This window comes from Chiloscyllium punctatum, chromosome 2 (assembly GCF_047496795.1).
Source record: "Chiloscyllium punctatum isolate Juve2018m chromosome 2, sChiPun1.3, whole genome shotgun sequence".
Lineage (NCBI taxonomy): Eukaryota > Metazoa > Chordata > Chondrichthyes > Orectolobiformes > Hemiscylliidae > Chiloscyllium > Chiloscyllium punctatum.
The window spans coordinates 45,750,866-45,768,347 of record NC_092740.1 but is presented as its reverse complement, the minus strand read 5'-3'; the positions used below and the strand labels follow the sequence as shown (position 1 = coordinate 45,768,347).

The 17,482-nt window shown below is 40.9% G+C and overlaps 1 protein-coding gene across 7 annotated transcripts in view; it reads left to right on the top strand.

The window, feature by feature from the left end:
* The window catches only part of fcho2 (FCH and mu domain containing endocytic adaptor 2), a 200,581-nt gene that overhangs the window by 58,098 nt on the left and 125,001 nt on the right, over window positions 1-17,482 (top strand). For all 7 annotated transcript variants that reach the window (XM_072581751.1, XM_072581769.1, XM_072581760.1 and 4 more), the window contains exons 6-7: window positions 9,849-9,953; window positions 15,847-15,945. In XM_072581751.1, the coding sequence (XP_072437852.1) occupies window positions 9,849-9,953; window positions 15,847-15,945 (204 nt within the window). The remainder of the gene's footprint in view (window positions 1-9,848; window positions 9,954-15,846; window positions 15,946-17,482) is intronic.

The window sequence follows — 17,482 nt, the reverse complement described above, 5'->3', positions numbered from 1 at the left end:
TCCAACAACTTGCCCACCACCAATGTCAAGCTCACTGGTCTATAGTTCCCTGGCTTGTCTGTACCACCTTCCTTAAATAGTGGCGCCACGTTAGCCAACCTCCAGTCTTCCAGCACTTCACCTGTGACTATCGGTGATACAAATATCTCTTAAAGGAGCCCAACAATCACTTCCCTAGCTTCCCACAGAGTTCTCGGGTACACCTGATCAGGTCCTGGGGATTTATCCACTTTGATGCGTTTCAAGACATCCAGCACTTTCTCCTCTGTAATATGGACATTTTTCAAGATGTCACCATCTATTTCCTTACATTCTATATCTTCCACGTCCTTTTGCACAGTAAATACTAATGCAAAATACTCATTTAGTACCTCCCCCATTTTCTGTGGCTCCACACAAAGGCTGCCTTGTTGATCTTTGAGGGGCCCTATTCTTTCCCTAGTTACCCTTTTGTCCTTCGTATATTTGTAAAAACCCTTTGGATTCTCCTTAACTCTATTTGCTAAAGCTATCTCATGCCCCCTTTTTGCCCTCCTGATTTCCCTCTTAAGTACACTCCTACTGCATTTATACTCTTCTAAGGTTCACTCGATCTATCCTGTCTATACCTGACATATGTCTCCTTTTTCTTAATCAAACCCTCAATTTCTTTAGTCATCCAGCATTCCCTATACCTACCAGCCTTTCCTTTCACCCTAACAGGAACATACTGTCTCTGGACTCACGTTATCTTATTTCTAAAGGCTTCCCATTTTCCAGCCGTCCTTCTACCTGAGAACATCTGCCCCCAGTCAACGTTTGAAAGTTCTTGCCTAATACCAACAAAATTGGCCTTTCTCCAGTTTAGAACTTCAACTTTTAGATCTGGTCTATCTTTTACCATCACTATTTTAAAACGAATAAAATTATGGTCGCTGGCCCCAAAGTGCTCCCCCACTGACACCTCAGTCACCTGCCCTGCCTTATTTCCCACAAGTAGGTCAAGTTTTGCACCTTCGAGTGTGTTACAGGAAAAGCACAGCACGTCAGGCAGCATACGAGGAGCAGGAAGATCGATGTTTCAGGTTGGAGCCCTTCCTCAGGAATGTTGAAGGGTTCCGGCCTGAAACTTCGATTTTCCTGCTCTATCGGATGCTGCCTTACCTGCTGTGCTTTTTCAGCAACACACTCTCGACTCTGATCTCCAGCATCTACAAACCTCACTTTCTCCAAGTTTTGCACCTTCTCTAGTAGGTGCATCCGCATAGTGAATCAGAAAATTTTATTGTACACACTTAACAAATTCCTCCCATCTAAGCCCTTAACACTATGGCAGTCCCAGTCTGTTTGGAAAGTTAGAGTCCCCTACTATAACCACCCTATTATTCTTACAGATAACTGAGATCTCCTTACAAATTTGTTCCTCAATTTCCTTCTAACTATTGGGGGGGGGGGGGGGGGGGTCTATAATTCAATCCCAATAAGGTGATCATCCCTTTCTTATTACTCAGTTCCATGCAAATAACTTCCCTGGTTGTATTTCCAGTAATATCCTCCCTCAATACAGCTGTAATGCTATCCCTATCAAAAACTCCACTCCCCCTCCTCTCTTGCCTCCCTTTCTGTCATTCCTGTTGCATTTGTATCCTGGAATGTTAAGCTGCCAGTGCTGTCCATCCCTGAGCCACATCAATGAATTTAATACACACCATGACGTTGAACACTTCTTCCGCCGCCTCCGCCTATGAGCTTACTTTCACAATCAGGACTCCTGCCCACCTTCTGAGGACCCCTTCACCCACTTCCAACACACTGCATCCACCTGGACACCCCGTGCTGGCCTATTACCTGCCCTCGACCTCTTCATTTACAACTGCTGCCGGGACATTAATCGCCTCATCCTGTCGTTCCCCCCTCCCCCACTCCAACCTCTCACCCTCACAACGTGCAGCCCTCCAATCCCTCTGCTCCAATTTTGACCTTACCTTACCGTCAAGCCAGCAGATAAAGGGGGCGCTGTGGTAGTCTGGCGCACTGACCTCTACACCGCTGAAGCTAAACGCCAGCTTGAGGACACCTCTTCCTACCGCCCCCTCGACCATGACCTCACCCCCTAAAACCATCATCTCCCAGACCATACAGAACCTCATCATCTCAGGAGATCTCCCACCCACAGCTTCCAACCTCATAGTCTGGGAACCCTGCACTGCTCGGGTCTACCTCCTTCCCGAGATCCACAGCCTGACCACCCTGGCTGACCCATTGTTTCAGCATGCTCCTGCCCCACTGAACTCATTTCTACCTACCTCGACACTGTCCTATCCCCCCCTAGTCCAGGAACTCCCCACATACGTTCGAGACATCACCCACGCCCTCCACCTCCTCCAGGACTTCCGTTTCCCCGGCCCCCAACGCCTTATCTTCACCATGGATATCCAATGCCTCTTCACCTCAATCCGCCATGACCAGGGCCTCCAAGCCCTCTGTTTCTTCCTCTCCCGACGTCCCCAACAGTACCTTTCCACCGACACTCTCATTCGTCTGGCTGAACTGGTCCTCACCCTTAACGATTTCTTCTTCGAATCCTCCCACTTCCTCCAGACCAAAGGGGTAGCCATGGGCACCCGTATGGGCCTCAGCTATGCTTGTCTCCGCCTGTCTCTTTGTTAGCTACGTAGAACAGTCCATCTTCCGTAATTACACCGGCACCATTCCCCAACTCTTCTTCTGCGACATTGAGGACTGCATTGGCGCCACCTCATGCTCCTGCGAGGAGGTTAAGCAATTCATCAACTTCACCAACACATTCCACCCTGACCTTAAATTTATCTGGACCATCTCTGACACCTTCCTCTTCTTCCTGGACCTCTCCATCTCCATTAATGATGACCGACTTGACACCAACATTTTTTACAAACCCACCACTCCCACAGCTACCTCCTGCAAAAATGCCATCCCATATTCCCGATTCCTCTGCCTCCGTCGTATCTGCTCCCAGGAGGACCAGTTCCACCACAGAACGCACCAGATGGCCTCCTTCTTTAGAGACCGCAATTTCCCTTCCCCGCCAACATTACTATTTTAAATCCTCCCGAGCAGCTTTAGAAATCTCCCTGCCAGTATTAGTCCCCTTCCAATTCAGGTGCAATCCGTCCTTCTTGTTCAGATCAGTACTACCCCAGAGGAGATTCCAATGATCCAAAAATGTGAATCCTTCTCCCATACACCAGGTCCTCAGCCATGCATGCATCTATTTTATCCTCCTATTCCTGCCGTCACTAGCTCTTAGCACCAGGAGTGATCCAGATATTACTACTCTCAAGGACCACCTTTTTAAATTCCTGTCTAACTCTTTGTAATCTCCCTTCCGAATCTCAACCTTTTCCCTTCCTATGTCATTGGTTCCAATGTTACAATGACCTCCTGCTGGCCCCTCTTCCCCTTGAGAACATTCTGTCCCGAGTCTGAGACATCCTTGATCCTGGCACCAGGGAAGCAACACACCATCCTGATTTTTTTGCTGCTGGCTGCAGAAACATCTGTCTGTATCTCGGACTAGAGAATCCCCGAACACAATTGATCTCCAATGTACCCCTCATTGCATTAGAGCCAGTCTCAATACCAGAAACTTGGCTGTTCGTGGTACTTTCCCCAGAGAATTCATCATCCCCTATTTTTTCCAAAACAACATACTTGTTTGAAACGGGGATAGCCACAGAACACTCCTGTACTACCTGCCTACCTCTCTTACCTTTCCTAGAGTTAACCCATCTATCTGACTTTATCTGGAATTTTTCTCTCTTCCTATAACTGCCATCTATCACACCCCCTTGCTGTTGTAAATTCCTCATTGTCTCTTAACTGTCGCTCCAACCGTTGCATTCGGTCTGATAGGATTCGCAACCAACAGCATTTATTGCAGATATAATCCTCAATAACATGTAAGCTCTCCCTAAACTCCCACATCTGATAAGGAAAGTATATCATTATTGCTTCTTCCAATCTGCAGACTTAGAAAATAGCACCGTCTTATTCCTCTACAAAACACTGCCCCAGGCTAACTTAATACTTATGGTTTATATTTTTAAGTTTAATCAAGAGACATATCTCAATAAAACATATAATCAAAAAAAGAACCCATTCTATTCACTACTGCAGACTTAGATTAGATTAGATGATTAGATTCCCTACAGTGTGGAAACAGGCCCTTTGGCCCAACAAGTCCACACTGACCTTCCAAAGAGTAACCCACACAAGACCCATTTCCCTGTGACTGATGTACCTAACACTATGGGCAATTTATCATGGCCAATTCACCTGACCTGCACATCTTTGGACTGTGGGAGGAAACCGAAGCACCCGGAGGAAACACACGCAGACACAGGGAGAATGTGCAACTCCACACAGACGGTTGTCCGAGGCTGGAAACGATAAAAAGTCAGAAATTGAAGAGGTATTTGCTGAACATCTGAGAAGAGTAATCCAGATAAAATATAGACTGAGTTAGCGAGAGTTCTATTGCAAATGCAGCAACTTTAATTAGAACATAAAACTGTACAGCGCAGGAACGGCCCCTTTGCCCCATGATGTTATGCTGAGCATGATGCAAAATTAAACTAATCCCTTCTGCCTGCCCTTGGTCCATGTTCTTCCATTCCTTGCGTTTTCATGTGCTTACCTAAAAGTCTCTTAAACAACCGTATCGTATCTACCTCCACCTCCACCACCACCACCCCCAGCAGCGTGTTCTAGTCTCCTACCACTCCCCGTACAAAATGCTTGCCCCTCATATCTCCCTTGATCTTTCGCACTCTCACCTTAACTGCATGCCTCCTAGTTTTAGACATTCCAACTCTGGGAAAAAGATTCTGACTGTCAACCCTATCTATGCATCTCATAATTTTATAGACTTCTATCAAGTCTCCCCTCAGCCTCCGCCACTCCAGAGAAAACAACCTGAGTTTTCCAGCCTCTCCTTATAGCTCATACCCTCTAATCCAGGCAGCAGCCAGGTAAACCTTTTCTGCTCCCTCTCCAAAGCATCACATCCTTCCTGTAATGTGGTGACCAGAATTGTACGCAGTGCTCTTAAGTGTGGTCTAATCAAAGTCTTATAAAGTTGCAATATGACATCCTGACTCTTGTACTCAGTCTCTGACCAATAAAGGCAAGCATGCCATACACCTTCTTTACCACCCTATCTACTTATGTGGCCACTTTCAGTGAGCTATGGACCTGAACCCAACCATCCCTATGTACATCAGTGGTATTCAGGGTCCAATGAAGGGCTTTTGCCTGAAACGTCGATTTTCCTGCAACTCGGATGCTGCCTGAACTGCTGTGCTTTTCCAGCACCACTCTAATTCAGAATCTGGTTCCAGCATCTGCAGTCATTGTTTTTATCTATTCAGGTCCTGTCGTTAACTGTTTACTTTTCCTTGACATTTGATCTCCCACAGCGCAGCACCTCATACTCACATGGATTAAACTGCATCTGCCAGTTCTTCGCCCCTATCTACAACTGATCTATATCCCACTCCATTCTTTGACAACCTTCAACACATAACTCCGCCGTTCCTTGTATCATCTGCAAAATTATTATCCCACCCATCCACATATTCATCCAAGTCAGTTATATATATCACAAACAGTAGAGGTCCAAGTCCAGATTCCTGCGGAACAGCAGTAGTTACAGACTTCCAGCCTGAAAAATACCCTTCCAACAGTATGCTGTGCCTACTATGGGCAAGCCAATTCTGAATTCACATGGCCAAGTCACTGTGGATCCATGCATCTAATCTTCTGGATGAGCCTACTATGAGGGACCTTGTCGAAAGCCTGACTAAAATCCAATTAGACAACATCCACTGCTGTAACGTCATTGATCACCTTTGTCACCTCCTCAAAAAATTCAATCAAGTTAGTAAGACATGACCTACCCTGCACAAAGCCAAGCTGCACTCCCTAATTTGGCCATGTTTTTCCAAATGCACATAAAACCTATCACTAAGAGTTTACTCCAATAGCTTCCCAACCACCAGTGTGAGACTCACATATCTGTAGTTTCATGGATTATCCATTTCCGTTCTTGAACAGAGGAACAACATTAACTATTCGCCAGTCCTCCAGAACTCTCCAATGGCTAGCAAGGATTCAAAGATCTTGGTCAAGGCCCCAGCAATCTCCTCTCTTGCTTCTCTCAATAACCTGGGATAGATACTATTGGGCCCTGGGGACATTTTCTTTTACACAGAGGGTGGTTCACGTGTGGAATCAACTTCCTGAGGAAGTGGTGGATGCGGTACAATTACAATGTTTAAAGGACATTTGGATAGATACATAAATAGGAAATGTTTGGAGGGATATGAGCCAGGAGCAGGTAGGTGGCACTAGTTTAGTTTAAGATTACATTCGGCATGGACTAGTTGGACTGAAAGCTCTTTTTCCATGCTGTATGACTCTCTGACTCTATAACTAGAATAACAATTTTAAAGAAAAGTTCTCAAAACATCAAAAGAAAAGGCAACCCTTGACTTGCAAAGGAGGGAAGCATTTCGTATTTGAACTGGAGATTGAATACCTTCACTTAACAAATATGTTATCACAGGGAACCTTGATTATGAATCTGCTTTCATTACTGGTTTTGATTTGATATTTGAATTGATATTTTGATACCCAGGGCCTAAATTTAGTGAGAAAGGGGTTGTTATATATATTGTATTGCTTGAGAAAATTACAGCAAAGTTGGATTATGTGAACAAAATTTGGGCAACTTTACTGCAAAATGTTTATTTAAGGTAAAATTGAATGTTATTTGATCCTTTTGGGAAAGCAGTTTGAAGATTGCAAAATGTTTGAGACAGCAGTGATCCAGAGGCTTACATGGAAAAGGTTTGCAATGTTTTTGACTGGATTTTTTGACTGATCATCACTTGGTCATAACAAGATTCTGACAGCATTGAGGTACTATGTTTAATCAGAAAGAGGATGCATCAGATATTTAAGATAGCTGAGACTCTGTTTACAGATCTGTACATTGAAGTACCTACAGGCATATCTGATAATGGAGATGGAGTCATAGAGTTATACACCATAGAAACAGGCCATTTGGACCACCATGTCTATGCAGACTAACAAACGGCAAAATACATTAATCCTGTTTGATCCGTAGCCTCCTATGCCCAGGCATTTTAAGTACTCATTCATATGTTTCTTAAATTTTGCAAGACTAACTGCCTCTACTAAACTCGGGCAGCATGCTCCATATATCTGACACTCTGGGTGAAAACCATTTACTCCTCACCTTAAGCTTACGCCCTCTGGTCTTAGATTCTTCTGCCATGGAGAAGAGATTCTCACGGTCCCCTGTGTATCCCTCTCACAATTTTGTAAACCTCAATCAGATCTCCCCTCAGCCTCCTCTGCCCCAAAGAAAATAAACCCAACCCATCCAGTCTCTCCTCCTAACTGAGATCTTTCATCCCCGGCGAACGTCCTCTGCACCCTCTCCAGTGCAATCGCATCCTTTCTATACTGTGCTGTCCAGAACAGCTCATAGAATACTATCTGTGGCCAAATCAATGTTATATAAAGTTGCAACAAGACTTCCTTGTTTCTACATTCCACACCCCAGATAATGATGGTCAGCATCTCTTAAGCCTTTTTCACCATCCTATCTGTGCTGAAACCTTGTACACAAAGGTCCCTTGATTCCTCAGTGCTCTCTAAAAACATAGCATTCATTGTGTATATCTTTCCTTCATTAGACCTCCCAAAATGCATTACGTTGCTCTTACTGGGATTAAATTCCATCAGCCATTGCCCTGCCCATTTACCAGCTGATCAATATCAGACTGTAGCTCGAGACCAACCTCCTTTCTATCAACAATACCCCAATTTTTATGTCATCTGCTAACTTACTAGTTAAACCTTCTACATTTACATCCAAATCATTAATGTACATAACAAACAGCAAGGGTTCCAGTCCCAATTCCTGAAGCACACTGCTGGTTACAGGCTTCCAATTACAAAAACAATCCTTGAGCATTAACCTTTGTCTTCTATTTGTAAGCCAATTTTAGATTCAGTTTGCCACCTTGCCATTAGATCCCACCAGCTCTTATGTTTTGGAACTACCTTCCGCATGGAACTTTGTGAAAAGCTTACTGAAATTCACGTAAATCTAGAACAAGATGGTTCAAAACCTGTACTTAAAAATCAACACCATGTTAACAATCTAAACAATTCTAAAAAAGAACAAAATGACATATTAATGTCACTTAGAGGAGTTGTGATGGAAGATTTTATTATGATTTAGAGTTTATACCTAATAGTGTTTTTAAAAAATTAATCGCAACAATTTACACTGTGTGTTTTAACAGAAATATCCAGTGCAAACTGATTATGTCGTCCTTGTCAAAGACTGTGGAAAACTGTATAAACTGTGCTGAGCAAACAGAACTGTGCCACTAACAGAAGACAAAGCCACTAGCAATGATGAAAATTCTCATTTTACATGAGACAAAGAACTTTAAGGATACACACGAGATGTATACTGTAGATTTTGATTGTCATACTGGATTTACGGGTGGCACGGTGGCACACTGGTTAGCACTGCTGCCTCACAGCACCAGAGACCTGGGTTCAATATCCCGCTTCAGGCAACTGACTGTGTGGAGTTTGCACCTTCTCCCCGTGTCTGCGTGGGTTTACTCCGGGTGCTCCGGTTTCCTCCCACAGTCCAAAAATGTACAGGTTAGGTGAATTGGCCATGCTAAATTGCCCGTAGTGTTAGGTGAAGGGGTAAGGGTAGGGGTTGCTCTTCGGAGGGTCGGTGTGGACTTGTTGGGGCGAAGGTCCTGTTTCCACACTCTAAGTAATCTAATCTAATCTGTATAAAAATGTTGATGTGCATTTTGCAATGGTGAACTGTGACAGAAGGGAAAAGATTACTACATAGTATGTAATGAATTAGTTGTTAAAGGTTGTAGTATGTTATAATTTGGGTGGTAATGTAGAAGAATCAACAGTTTGGTGATAATCTTTCATCCTTTTGGGAGAGGTGTTACAGTAACAAAGCTTATAATATACTTGGGAAATTGTAGTGACTAAATGGATCATAGCAGTTAAAGGACAACTAGGTTGCCTACATTTTAATTAACTTGTGTTACAAGATCAGCGTTGATAGTTGAAGATGAAATTGATAGTTAATAAGACAAAGAATCGCTGATTCATTATTAGACCACTGCTTAAAATATGAAATCTTGAGGTGTATTTCTGTTGGCTAATTACTGTGTGTAAGTGAGAACTGCAGATGTGGAGATCAGAGTCAAAACGCGTGGCGCTGGAAAAGCACAGCAGGTCAGGCAGCATCCAAGGAGCAGGAGAGACGACGTCTCGGGCAAAAGTCCTTCATCAGGAAGGGATTTTCCATTGCCACACTTTTCAACGTTGACTAATTACTTGGTGTTCACACTTTGCTAAGTGTTAACGGTTCCTAATAGAATAGTAACAATATGTTCAGTTTAAAACGGAAGCAGAAGTTAAAGTACTTGTAATTGTATGTTCTACTTCTTAACTTACTGGACTGCTGGTTTGCAATGAAAAGTGAAACTAACAGCATGGGTTCAATTCCTGCACTAACTGATGTTGCCATGAAGGATTCTCCATCTCAACCTCTCCCCTCAACTGAGGCATGATGACCCTTCGGATAAACCACCACCAGCAGTCTATGGCCTGGTATGACTGTGGCAATCTACTGCTTTAGATTTCATGTACTGCCTAGCTCTGTAAGAATGCATATAACCCATTTCGAATTGTAAATGTTTCAGTAGTTAATAGTTTTTTTTTGTCTTTTGTGTTGTGTTTAGGCAGTTGTGAAATCTAAAAAAGCTACAGAAACTTATAAATTGTATGTGGAAAAATATGCTGCAGCCAGAACAGATTTTGAGCAGAAAATGACAGAAACAGCTCGGGTATGTATTGTATGCTGGCTAATAATTGGTGTGAACTATATGATTTGCTATCTAATGTATTAAGAAGCTCAAGTCACATGGAGTCCAGTTAAGAATTTGATTGCTCATATCTGCATATCATACTAGAAATACATAAATTATATCTATTAAAATGGAGGCTAAGACGACTTTAAAATTTAAAATTTCCATTTCCAAACTTTTGACATAGACATTGAACTTCAGCACATGATTCCATACCAATTTAAACAGAGATGAAAAATTGTAGTCTATTCATGCAAACTGTCCTGATAAGCAACTTATCGAGAGAGAAGGGCGCAAGCAGTGAATCCATTTCTGTAATGAGCTGCATGGTTAACCAAGTGCTGTAGCAGTTTCAAGGAAGTTGAATTTCCTGTCCTTCCTGTTGGTGATTGTTGGAACTCCCTGACTGATATGTTGGTAGAGGCAGAAACACCCACTGCATTTGTAGAATAGTTGAATATGCACTTAGTTCTCCAGAGTGAGATAAGACTTAATAGCTGTTTTTGTATGTGTGTTGGCTGAATGCTGTTTCTGTGCTATAACTTTCTATAATGCTCATGAGGAACTCAGGCAAGCTGATAGAGGTTTTTGTTACATCAACTGAGAAATTCAAATAACACGTTTAAAAATGGGATCAGCTTCATCTTCAGTCTTCCCATGAAAGAGGCAGTAGAATTAGGCCAGTGGGATGCAGAGGAGCAGTTGTGGAAAGGATAGAATTTAGGAAAAAGCTCATAGTAGGAGAAATTTCTATGAAGACAATTGCTTTGTTTCCATCAGCGAAATTGTCAAATTAAATTATACACAGGGAAGTTGTCAACAGCAGAAACCTTGTTGCAGTGAAGCATTTATGCTGATAGTACTTGACCTGCCACTAGGATCAGAATGACACCATCCTACCAGGCTCAGATTGCAAAGCTGGGGAGTGAGTGGAGAGGATAGAAAATTTGGACAGCGAGGGGCAATTGGAGTGGATGGTTTTTGAGCATCAGAGTTTTTGAAAGGTAAGTACAACAACAGCAATTTTGAAACAATGACTTTGCTTTTACATAGCACTTATCACAACTCCAAAAAGTTCCAAAGAGCTTTATAGCTATTAATGTTGGGAGGACAAACAGTTATATGTTTAAAACTTTATCTAGAAGACCGCACCTTACTTAATACTATGCCTAAATGCCAACCAAAATTATGTCCTGAATTTCTGAAATCAGGCTTGAATCCATGGTTTACTGACTTGAGATACATGGATGCTAAAACTGAACTAAGGCTCACATCTGGAGGTTTCAGGATTGGTGGCCAAAGTATGAAATTAGATCCAAATTAGCTTTTAAAAGCAGGCAAAGGGTAATGATGGTTTTTGTGATCGGAACCCTGTGACCAGCAGTGTACTACAGGGATCAATGCTGGGAATCTTGCTGTTTGTATGTACTTTAATGACTTGGATGTAAATGTAAAGGGTTTAATTAATAAATTTGCAGATGACACAGTTAGTGAGGATGTTGTTGAAAATGAGGAGGATGGTCTCAGTTTGCAGTCTGATATTGATCATCTGGTAAATTGGGCACAGCAATGGTTGATGGAATTTAATCCCAATAAATATAAGGTGATGCAGCTTTTGAGGTCTAATGAGGGAAAGATATATACAATGAATGCTGGGTTCCTAGGAAGCACTGAGGAATAAAGGGACCTTGGTGTACAAGTCCATTTATCCCTGAAGATGTCAGCACAGGTTGGGTGCTGAAGAAGGTATTCATGATGCTAACCTCCATTAGCTTGGGCATAGAATAATGGAAAGTGAGGACTGCAGATGCTGGAGATCAGAGCTGAAAATGTGTTGCTGGAAAAGTGCAGCAGGTCAGGCAGCATCCAAGGAGCAGGAGAATCGATGTTTTGAGCATGAGCACTGGGATGAAGAAGGGCTCCTGCCCGAAATGTCGATTCTCCTGCTCCTTGGATGCTGCCTAACCTGCTGCGCTTTTCCAGAAACACATTTTCAGCATAGAATATAGGAGCAAGGAAGTCTTGTTATAACTTTATAGAACATTGGTGGGCCACAGATAGAATGCTGTGTGCAGTTCTGGACACCAAACTATCAAAAGGACTTCATTGCACTGGAGGTTCACCAGGATGTTGATTGGGATGAAGAATCTCAGTTATGAGGAGAGAATGGATAGGTTAGGATTGTTTTCCTTGGAGAAAAAGAAGCCGAGTAGGGATCTGATTGAGATGTACAAAGTTATGAGAGCATAAAGTAAATCAGAAAATCTTTTCTGTATGGCAGACATATTTAAGATCACAGGACATAAATTTAAAGTGAGGGGCAAGTGGTTCAAAGGATATTTGAGGAAAAGGTTTTTTCATCCAGAAGGTGATAGATATATGGAACCTACTGCCTGAGAGGGTGGTGGAGGCAGGTACTCTATCAACATTTAAGAAGCATCTCAATGATACTTAAAATGCCAGGGCACAGTAGAATATGGACCAAGTTCAGATAAATGGGATTAGTGTGGTTTGGTGTTTGTGGTTGGCATATATATATATAATAATATATATAGTGGGCTGAAGGGCCTGTTTCTATGTTGTATGACTCTATGACTCTTCTTCAAAGGAACTCACACAGCTGGTTTGCCATTATTAGTACTCCAGTCTACGATGCCTGTTCTCTAGTCGGTTCCTTAACATATTGATTGAGGAAAACCATCTCATACACACTCCAGGAATTCCTCCTCTACTCCTCAGAATTACAGCATCCTAACAGCCTCATGTTATGTGGGCAGGGAGGTGAATTTTTCAACTTGTGATCAGGAACAATGATTAAAGAACCATGAGTAAAAATACAAGAAAGTGCTGATGATTTAGTCTTTGAGAATAAGAAAGGCAAATGAGGATCATGAAAATAGTATTCTGATATATGAATTAGGACAAAGTGGCATGAGGGAATACTGGAAGGAGAATTGCTATATATGTTATGTAATAGTTTATTGATGGAGGTTTTGGGTTACATATACAAAAAATAAAATTACAAAGATTTTTAAGCCCAATTTTCTTTTCTAAGTTAAACTTGGTTTCTGAATTATCTCAATTTGGGTGTTTAGTATATTTTTTAAAAAAGGATTTTACACCTTTAGGAAATCTGTTTCCAAATGATCCAAGTTTGTAGATTACACTAAAATAGATGGGCAAGAAAATTGCAATGAAGAAGTAGGAAACTTGGAATGGATATCACAGAAGAATCATAGAAACCATAAAGTGTGCAAAGAGGCCATTCAGCCCATCAAGTTTGCACTGACCATCCAAACAGCATCCCACCCAGAGCCTACTCTGTTCCCATAACCCTGCATTTACCATGGCTAACCCACCTGACCTGCACATCCCTGGATGCTATGGGGAAATTCAATATGGCAAATCCAACTAACTTACACATCTTTTGACTTTGGAAGGAAATCAGAGAACCCAGTGCAATACAAAGCAAACTCCATATAGACAGTCGCCCAAGGCTAAGATTGAACCTAGGTCCCTGGAGCCAAGAGGGTAACATTGCTACCGTGCTGCATCCTAATATATGGATAGATTAAGCTCCATCTGCCAAATTTTGGCCAATTCACCTAATGTGGCTTAGTGTGAGGTTATCCATTTTGTAAGAAGAATAAAAAGGCAACTTATTAAGTGGAGAGAAACTTCAAAATGTTTTGGTGTGGAGAGGGAGCGGATGTCCTCATGGATGAACTAGTGTGCAGGTATAGCAGGTAATAAGGATGGCAAATGGAATTTTGGCATTGAATACTCAAAGAATGGAGTATAAAAATATGGAAATATTCCTGTACCAGTATAAAAATATGGAAATATTCCTGTACCTGTATAAAGCATCAGTGAGATTGTACCTAGAATCATGTGTTCAGTTTTGGTGTCCTCATTTGAGGAAGAATGTAGTCAGTTGAAGTTAGTTGTAGTCAGAATTGGAGTCAGTTCATAGAAGGTTCACTAGATTAATTCCAGGGGTGAGAAGCTTGTTTTATGAGGAGAAATTGAGCAATTTAGGCCTATACACTCAAGAGTTGAGAAGAATGTGAGAAGATCTAATTGAGGTATACAGAATGCTAAAGGGAATTGGCAAACTAGACATAGAGCAAATATTCCTCCTTTTGGGGCAACCTAGAATAAGAGGTCATAGTTTAGGCTAATGAGTGACAGATTTAAACAGATAAAAAATTACTTCTGTCAAAGGATCCTGAATCTGTGGAATGCACTACCCCAGAGTACATTGTCCACTAGAAACTGAATAAATTTAAGGAGGCAATAAACTGATTTTTGATTAGTAACAGGTTAAAGGGTTATGGTGAGCATGCAGGAAAGTGGATTTGAGGCCAAAATGAGATCAGTCGTGATCGTTTTAAATGACAGAGCAGGCTCCGGGGGATGAACTGCCCATCCTTCTCCTGGTCCTTATGTTCAAATAAGAATATGTTATCTGGCTTTTATTTGTTGCTGTTACTTAATTTGTCCCTCATCAGGTTTACTGAGTTAACGACATATCAACATAATCAGTGTGGGCCAAAATGAATTACAGGATCATGTCTCGAAGAAGGTTTGAGTTTGACTTATCTTTAAACCTGAACAATCAGAATCTCAGAATCTAGGTTTATGTGAAAATACATGGACAAGAACTATCAATTGCTGTTGTATTTAAGGTTATAAGTTGTTGCTTTCAGGCGGAACAGGAGACAGCAAGGAATGTTGGGATCATGGAGCAAGAATTAACATCAATAACTTGTAATGGTCTTTGTTAAGGCCACAATTGAAAATGAGTAGTCTCGCTGTAATGCACATGTTTCCATTTCCTGAACTAAGCATCCATACGAGCTCCAAATTCTGAGCTGAATAAGGCTCATTTAATGCATTAGACTCAGGGCACAAGTTTGTATTACCTGTATTTGTTTTGTATCTGTCATCCAGTATAGGAAAGTGATAATCATCATTTTGGTCTTTGTAATATTTGAATATAGCCTCAAAGCAAAAGGAGATGTCCTCACCCATGGTACCAATGTCACCTTAAAATTATATTCAAAATGTAAGTCATCGGTGTTGGATTGATCATATTAACAAGCCTACCATTAGGGAAGGAATACTGCTCTTAAAGGAGCAGTGTGAATGGTTACCAGGATAAAATCTTTCTTTTTCTTTTTTGTTTCTGAAGCTTACATACGGGCTTTTAGAAGGTATGTAAGAGATTGAGAAAAATAGGATAGACGTCGGTGAGTGATGGTGTAAATGTTTTATAAAAATATTACATCTGCATTATGAATGGAATTTTTAAAATCAGTATCATGAATTAGAATTTTGCTGTAAAAAAAAACTACTGCTTGTTACTTTGTATTTGCTATGAGAATGGTTCTAATATTGGGTAATATTACACCTTCAAAGCTCATAAGACCATCACCATATCTACTGATCATAAGCAATTGCTTGTCATCATTTGGGTGCTTTAAGAGTAATTATGACAAATGGGTTTGGACCCTAGCTGTCCACTATTTAACACTTCATTCTCTAGGTTTCTGGATTCTCTTAAATAATATAACTGAAGACTTAATGATACAGAATGGCCTGGATTTTATTTGCCTTGGACTTTTTGTTTAAACTGGGCCTACAAATTCATTAAATGTGTTCCATCTTACATTTTTAACCTATGATCTATATTCTATTTGCTATCAATCTTTAAAAACAGCATCTCTTGCAGCAACCAATTAAATGCATATTTATAGCTTAATTTATTTTGTATTTCAGTCTTTGATATAAAATTTTCCTTTTTATTTAGATTTAAAATGTGGAATTTCATTTTATTTTAAACATTGTTGTGGTTTTTTTTGCTCTTTAGAAATTTCAGGAAATTGAAGAAGCTCATCTTAGGCACATGAAAGAAATATTGAGTTCTTTTGCACAATCAATAGAAGAGACTCACATACAGATTGGTCAGGTATGTAAGCAGTGAAGCTAAATTACGAAGCATTTTAGATATAGTAACATTCAAGCTTTTAAGGCTGTTGTTTTGATTAACATGATTTGCAAGGAATTCTTTTTGAAAAATCCATTGATCAGGCTTCATTCAACAGATCACTTATAATTTGTAGCAACTGCAACTGTACAAGATGCAGTATTGCTGCTAGCTTCTGAATCCTTTTGACGTTGTGAGCAAATCTTGGAAGGCAACCAAGTCTGTAAGGTAATATAATGGAGGCTAATGGAGCAATTAATATTCTAGTTATTGGAAGCTGTCAAAGCCACTCTTCTAATCATAATTTAGTCCAATGAGAGCTATATAGTCAACATTGCAATTATTTAACATTGTACTTCGTTTTTGAGGATATCTGGCAGTCACGTGTGCTTTCCAAAAGCTTGCATTATCCATAATCTTTTCCAACTCAGTTGTTCAAACTGAATCTCACTGCCATTTTGCCATCTTCTCCAGTGTAAATAGGAATGGGCAATAAATGCTGCACTAGCCAGTGGGGCCTACATCCTGTAAACAAGTGTATTTAAAAAAAAGCTAAAAATAGATGCAGTATTCTACAGAGATGAGTGAGTTCACAGCTAATTGATTAGATCAAAGCTCTGTAGTCCTGTCAAATCCAAACATGAATGGTGGGATTATTAAGCATTTAAGAGAAGAAGTTGGCTTTGGGAAAGTCTCCATTGTTGAAGGTGGTAGAGCCCAATATGTACACAAAAGATGATGCTGAAACCTTCAGTTATATTCAGCTGAAAGTACCAAGTGGATGATCTCACCCTCTCCATAGATACCTTGCACCATAGATGCCAATTTTAATTCAATTCAATCTATATGTTGGAATGTTTGGCCACACTGAATGTTGCAAAAATCATGGCCAGCAAGCACATCACAAACCTTAGTGCTGAAGACATGTGCTCCAGAACTAGTGTCATCTCTAGCTAAGCTCTTCCTTTACAGATACAACACCAGCATCTACTTAACAATGCGTGAAGTTCCAAGGAATGCCCTTCCCACCAAGGGGACAAGTTCCATCTGGGCAATTGTTATATTCACCAGCCAAGTCACATTCATAGCAAAGTGATGGAAAATGTCAGTAGCTAAAAGGAGGATTTAATCACCAGTAAGGTCCTGCCTTAGGCACAGTTTGAGTTCTATGAGGACTATACAACGTTACACCTCATTACAGCATTAGTCCAAACATGGACAAAAGAGCTGAATGCCAGAAATTAAGTGAATGTGCCTTGACATCAAAGCAACATTTCACCGAGTGCAGTAACAAAGAGGGTTCTAGTAAAATTGAATTTAGTAGGAAAGCCTTCCACTGGATGGAGTCATACCTGGCACAAATAAAAAGTAGTTGCTATTATTTGAGGCCAGTTGCCTTTATCTCTGGACATTGCAGCAAGACTTTCTAAGAACATCGATAAAGTATGGGTCCTACAAATGTCAAGCAATAATTCTGTCTAACTTGAGTGATTTTAACCACTTCCACTTGATATCCAGT